At 38.5% G+C, this 7,305-nt stretch overlaps 1 protein-coding gene across 1 annotated transcript; it reads left to right on the forward strand.

The window, feature by feature from the left end:
- The first annotated feature begins 2,632 nt into the window (after window positions 1–2,632).
- On the forward strand, window positions 2,633–5,539 carry LOC110105657 (U-box domain-containing protein 9). Its single transcript, XM_020835251.2, has 2 exons — window positions 2,633–3,188; window positions 4,104–5,539. Exons 1-2 carry the CDS (start codon window positions 2,814–2,816, stop codon window positions 5,187–5,189), a joined length of 1,461 nt encoding a protein of 486 aa, XP_020690910.1. The 5' UTR covers window positions 2,633–2,813; the 3' UTR covers window positions 5,190–5,539.
- The last annotated feature ends 1,766 nt before the right edge of the window (window positions 5,540–7,305 follow it).

Consider the following 7,305-nt stretch of genomic DNA (forward strand, 5'->3'; position numbering starts at 1 on the left):
GATGTTTTGAGTTATAGAATTTATTTTTCGTTGTTTATTACTGATAAATAAAATTAGATAGATCTGATTGTTGTATAATAAAAGATTTTTTTTTAAAGAATTCTTTTAAATTAGATTATGGGGCGTGACATCATAGAGTAGATTGGGTCTTCCTATCAACCTAGCAATGGCTATTAATTAGAGCATCCATATCATATGTAGGAAGAAAGAATAAATGTAAAGACTATTGTAAAGATGCTTCCATATAGAAAATTGAGTGTTTGCACTAAGACATCTTCTTCTTTTGTTGTTAAGATATTGGAAGTTAAAGGTTGTGGAGGGAAAATCATATAATTTTATTCTTAATTGTGAAAATACTCATCCTTTCTTTATAATAATGGACATGTTTTGTTATATGAATAATTGAACCACTATAATCATGTTACATGTTGCCACATATATGTTTCTCTTCTCATTTGCTTTTAATTTATTAACTTTTCTTTATTGGTAACTCATTATGTTTAAGAAGTAATCAAGATCAAGAACTTGTCTCTTCATTTACTTGAACCCATTACAATGAGGCTAAGAGGATCATGCATGGCTTAATAATGATCTAATGATGACAAATTTTATATTATATTATTCAATAGTTTGTTTAGTATTTTTCGCATAGGTTGAATCAATTATCAACAAATACGAACATGATAATATTCAAATTCAATCAGCTTGTTTGGGAACTTGTGACTTGGAAATGAGCTCAAATACATAAATTCTTTAAGCTCAATAATACAAAGCGTTGTTCCAATGTTTATAAGTCTAGTAAGTATGTTTAAATACTTTTTATGGTAAATTAATTAAGTTTTAAATCCAAAGTGTTATAGATGAATAATATATGAATAAAATTGATTAAAATTTATTTATAATTACTCAAAATGTATTTTAGATATTATAAAAAACTATTTCATGTTTTTTTATATGACAATTTTTTTTTATTTATCATATTATTAAATATCATTTATTTAATTTTCTGATCATCATGAAGTTGATCACTCATGTGTGTTATTAGATGTAATCAATCATAACTTTCCTAAATTGCTTAATAAATTTTTTAATTATGCATATTTATGTTAATTGTATCAATCTTATCATAATTTATAAGATGAATAAGTTTAATTTTAATTTCTTGGACATTCTTTAATTAATTAGAGCTTTCCATGTTTACATGTTTAAATGATTCTACATTTATTGCACTTCCCATTAAATTTATTTTAACATGTGAATTAAGTTATAGATCACACCCTATAGTTGTTTAGTACATTTTTTTTAATTGTAAATAAACTTATAAACATTCGCTCTTAGCATTATCTTTATACAATTATCTTACATATATTGTGAGCAATAACCTGCGTAATGTGTTAGTGATTAGTGATTTGATTATCCTAACCTTTGTAGTCGAGTAGATTAAGTGCAATATGCTTATAAGTTACATTAATCAAATCAAACAAGTACTTCACAAAAATTGAATTAGAAGGCATTTAGGGGTTGTTTAGTTTGAAGTAAAATTTTGAAGTATTTGAACTGTGTCTTCTAATGTAATTTTTGTGTATTTGAAATTTGTTAAAGTTGGCCAATTCTGTATCGTTGTTGTTGCAACCACTAGCCACCCATCGCAAGCCGTCGCCATCAATGCCCTCCACCTCCTACCACCCCTCCAACCACAATCTTCATTGGCCACCAGGGGGGTAACCAGCCATAATTTTCATTGAGGGTAAACTTATAAGTAATTGTTCGCATATATGTCGGGGGTCTAAGGGGGTAGTGCCCCTTGGCGGGGTTCGACCTGCCCGTTCAGGTCGCGGAGTTAAGGGGCAATGCCCCAGTCGGGGGTTTCCGGGTACAGCGCCTCCGGAACAAATTTTGATTTACTATTTCTCTTTGTATTTATTTCATCATTCTCTAACAATAACATATATATTACACGATATATTTCATTATATTGGGAGCAATTGCCTTCTTTTTTTAGCAAATAAAATTACCCCTTGAAGCAATTCATATTAATTATGTATTACCTAATTAATTTATATTATATTAATATTAAAAATAAATTTAAAATCTTTAAAGTCTATTCTGATTCAAAATATAATAGGATATTATCATAACTTTTTTCCATCCAGTAATATTCAAAAGTTGAATTTAAATGCTTGAAAGTATTTCTCGGGGAAACAAAAGCCGCCGTCAACGTTATTTGGCCGATCAAGGCCTGAGGCACACCGCCGCAGGCCCGCACCTGTAAAGCAATGAAAAACAAAATGGCACATGAAGGTTAAAATTGTAATTCCCATTTTCTCACATGTAATTCGGAATAACTAAAGAACTGCCAGCTGTCCAGCCAAGCAACCATGATTGCGGAACGCGTGGGTCACCCATTCTCATTTCTTACCATGTGGGTCCTACCTCATTGCCAGCTCCTTCCTGCGGTGCACCAACTCTCGCCGACACCCAGCGGTTCACCTCTTGTTGAAAGCCGGGTCCAGGACCACCCGGCAGTGGCACCGGCGAGGTTCTGGTTTAACATGCTCCGCGGATCAGGATAAGAGGTATTAGAATGCTATAGGAGATTGGATTACACTCGTGCCGCTTGGTTAAATTGAGACGCGTATTAAAGAAGGCTTCCCTTAAACGCCTCTCTCGTCTCCTTTCTTGGAGAGAGAGAGAGAGATGCCAGACGAAGAAGAAGAGGAATCAGAGGAAGCCAGTGAAGTAGAAAACAAGTAATTCGATTAGGATTTTCGCGATTGAGATTGGTAAGGTTTTAGGAGGGGAGGGAGAGGTCGATGGCGAAGTCCGGCGCGGCGGAAGGGGCGGCGCTGGCAGACCGGAGGACGGCGGAAGAACTGAAGAAAGAGCTGAGGAGACTCATGAAGGCGATCGTGGAGGACGATGAAGGGAGATCGGAAACCTACGAGGATGCTGGACGGGTAATCGCAGCATTAAGGGAGCTGCGCACTGGTTCCGGAGCCGGAATCCCCGGCCGGAAGGGGTCGCCATCCGACCAGAAGGTAAAGTATCAGCAGCGATCTGAGAAGAAAGTGACCAGCGCGATCGAATCGCCGGTTTCGACTCCAGCGTCAGTGTCAGTACCGAAGCATTTCTTCTGCCCGCTGTCGTCTGCGATCATGAGGGATCCCGTCGTTCTTGCAACCGGTGAGGTACGAATGATTCGAATTAGGGTTTGTTGCCACTGTCACTTACAGATTTGAAATCGAAAGCTAATCGTTAGGGATTTTCCCGATTCAAGATGTTCTGTTTTTCCGTAAATCTTTTACGGTTTTTCTTCGAATATGTTTCCATTCAAACTGTCATTTCCCATGAAATCGCTACTCCTAGTATTCCCAACTTTTCATTTATTATTTTAGATCAGAACCCGATCATGTCTTTTGAAGATTTGAAGCCATTAAAGAACTGCTCATTTACGCCTAATTTCCCTTTCGATTCATTTTCTCGTTACTACCTTTTATCAATTTTTTTGTTTTCATTTTTTTAGTTTTTTAAAGATTTTCTTATTAGTAAAGCGTTTGTTACGAGAAATATTATACTTTCTAAGAAAAAATTTATAAAAGACTTGTGGCATATTTATGTTTTTTGAAATCGATCAATAAAAATCTTTCCAGAATAAGTCTTTCATAAATTTAATTGATATGTACGAGTAGTTTTCTTATAAACTCTTTTTGTCGCTTACTCTTCTATTATTTGTGCCACTTGTTTCGCTTATCTGCAGTCTACAGATTTGATTCCCCACTGCATTATTTGCTTCTAATTCTCACTTCTTTCCCCATTTTTTACAGTCTGTCTCAATCGCCTCTCTTCCCTCGATCAAATGCCATATAATTATGGGAGAAATTTCTCAAAAATGCTTTCAGCTTACCTTATTCTGTAACCGTTCCATATTTCTGGGATTTAACGTCAATTCTTTTAATTGTTATTGATTCTTTCGCTTATTTGTTGCTTGTACAGAGAACTCGGATTGATATTTCTTGTTAATTTCATTCCTATAAACATCTTCCTCTGGTCTGTAATTCTGTTCCATTCCAATGTCCATCAATGCTGTTTGTTATTTTCTGCAGACCTATGACAGAGCCTATATTCAAGAATGGCTCAGCTCCGGAAACAGGACTTGTCCCCAAACACAGCAAGTTCTCTCCAACACTATCCTCACCCCCAATCACCTCGTCCGCAACATGATCTCCCAGTGGTGCGCCGACCATGGCGTCGATCTCCGACCGCCGGAAAACCCTGACACCGAAGGCCTCATTACCTTCTCAGAACGCCGCGTTTTCTCCACCCTGCTCACGGACCTCTCGTCCCCTTCGGCCATCGACCGCAAACAGGCGGTCAAATCACTCCGCCAGCTCACCAAACGAAGCCGATCCTTCCGCGCTCTCGTCGGCGAAGACCCTACCGCCATTTCCCAACTGCTCTCCATTCTATCCGCTGCCGGTGCTGATCTCGAGCTCAGGGAGGACGCCGTTACCGCATTGCTCAACCTCTCCATCCACGACGCCAACAAAAAACGCATCGGTGAGAGCAATGGCGTCTCCCTTCTCATCCAATCGATGAATTCGAGTGGCACAATGAACACCCAGGGTAACGCCGCCGCCGCTCTGTTCACCCTCTCTGCTCTGGACTCCAACAAGGTGAAGATAGGCGAATTGGGCGCAATGTCTCCGCTCATAGACTTGTTTGAGACCGGAAGCCCGGCCGCCAAAAAGGATGCAGCGTCGGCGATCTTCAACCTCTGCATGCTGAATGAGAACAAGGTCCGGGCCGTGAAAGCCGGTGCGGTGGATGCCTGCATTGCGGAGATCGCGAGCAGCTCATCGACGATCATGGACGAGTCATTAGCATTGCTGGCGTTGCTGTCGGGGTATCAGGAAGCTGCGGAGGAGGTGGCGGATGGCGGCGGCGTGCCTGTGCTGCTGAAGATTTTGAGGGAGGGTGGGAGTGCGAAGAATGTGGAGAACGCCGTGGTGGTATTGTATGCGGTTTGTTCCGGTGTAAGGAGGAAGCTGATGGAGGTTGGGGAGGAGGAGACGATGAACGGGACGATATCAAAGCTGGCGAGCGGCGGGACGTCGAGGGCTATGAGGAAGGCGGCTGGGATTCTGGAGAAGTTGAAGAGGGTAATGCACAGCACTCACTATTCTTGTTAGTGAGAGATGGCGAATAACCGGCGGGGGTAGACGGTGTAAATAGTTGCAGAAAGGGGGAGATGGAAGAAGGAGAGGAGGGGGTTTCGAAATGCGAATTATTACGTCCGGATGTCTAGACACTGAATCCAGAGGCACCACGTCACTCGAATACATTGGATTCTGATGCATTTTGATGATGTGGCGCGTCTGGACATAATAATTTGCCCTTCGAAAGCCTCTCCTGAGACTTGAGGGCATGTTTGCATGTCAAATGCTTGTTCATAGAAGGTCTTTACTTTTTTTTCTAAATTTCATGCTTCTGAGTATACTTTCCTTAAATAATTAAAAAAAAAAGATGCCACATAGTAAAATTTCTTAAGAGAAAAATAAAGAAAGATCTCTCAGTCCAGTCCACCAGAGACTTAAATAATTTCTTCTGTCATAGTTGCTATTAATGACATAGAATGGACCACACAGCCAGCTTTAGCTAAAGTTCACAAGAAAGAAGGCCATACCGTCCCTACTTTGAATGAGAGAAACTACTATATTTACAGTTATTATATAATTGAACGCCACGTGAACAAATAAGGAGCAATTTTAAAACAAAGCTATCCTCCATAGTTGTTTTGTCGCCCTGGATGAGAAATCACATAGCTCAATTCAAAACAGTCACAAAACTAACATGTCAGAGCCTCATCTCAGCTCATTCTGGTAAGCTCTTCTCGGCCCTCAACAAAGCACAATATATTCTTCTCGCTTGCACTCAGCCATAAGCATAATCGCAACACGAACATAGAGGTAAAAGAGAATCTAAACACAAAAAAGTATTCAAAATAAAACTTATTCAAAGAAACTTCTCTAAAATAGTGACAAGGCTACTAATAAATGATAATGATTTAATTTGAATGAAAATAGAGTTAAATTTCACAAAATTAGAAATGCAAATATTCTCAATCATTAAATCGAGCCAGACTATTTTTCCAACATGAATCGGATGAGTTCAACATCACTTTGAAATGTATTTAACATCAAAACTTATATTTTATTCAATAAAAATTTTTACAATCTCAATAAACTCCAACCACAAGCTATAAGAATGAACATCTTCCATTAGGGCTATGGTTGTCAAAGCATTTAATCCAAAATCAAATTCCCATAAGAAGGGTCAGCATCTCAATTAGTAATACTTATAAATTCCAAGACTACCCTTGGAAATGGCTATATCTATGAGAGTTAACAAGTCCATGCTATTTCCCCTGCACAAATGGCCTTCAAGATCTTAGAATTTGAAGAGCTGAATTTCCTTCACACTGTCTCATCTTTTCATCAATAAATTTTATTCGCCTCTCAATTTGGTTATACAAATTTGAAATTCTGAAATTACTACACAAGTGAAAGAACTCGTGGCCCATTGATTAAAAGAGATTATTGAATATCCAATGCCACAAATTAAAATTATACCGTTTATGATATTCAGCTCAAAATTACTTTACGGACATTCATTTGTCAAATACAACAACAACAACAACAACAACATCAAGCCTTTATCCCACTACGTGGAGCCGACTACATGAATCCTTTTTCTCCATTGTGTCCTATTAAAAGTCAAATTCTCGTTTAAATCTAATAAAGAAAGGTCATTCCTAATATTTTCTAACCAAGTCTTTTTAGGTCTACCCCTACCTTTCTTAACATAAGTCAAATCTAATACCTCTACTCTCCTAACCTGGTCATCGGAAGGCCGCCGTTTTATGTGAACAAACCATCTAAGGCTACTCTCTCTAATCTTATCTTCTACTGGAGCAACTCCAACCTTTTCACGTATATGCTCATTTCGTATCCTATCTCTAAGGTTAAAGCCACTCATCCACCTGAGCATCCTCATCTCTACCACACTTAACTTAGTATTATGTTTATCTTTCAATGGCCAACATTCGGCGCCATAAAGCATTGCAGGCCTCACTACCATCTTATAGAATTTTCCCTTAAGTTTGAGGGGTACATTTCTATCACATAACAAATCCGATGCATTCCTCCACTTCAACCATCCAACTTGAATTTTGCTGATAATATCCCCATCTTCATTTGTCAAATAAAGAGGATAAATATTTGCTAAAAAATATTAAAATTTTATTTG

This window comes from Dendrobium catenatum, unplaced genomic scaffold, assembly GCF_001605985.2.
Source record: "Dendrobium catenatum unplaced genomic scaffold, ASM160598v2 fragScaff_scaffold_671, whole genome shotgun sequence".
In the NCBI taxonomy this organism is placed as follows: Eukaryota; Viridiplantae; Streptophyta; class Magnoliopsida; order Asparagales; family Orchidaceae; genus Dendrobium; species Dendrobium catenatum.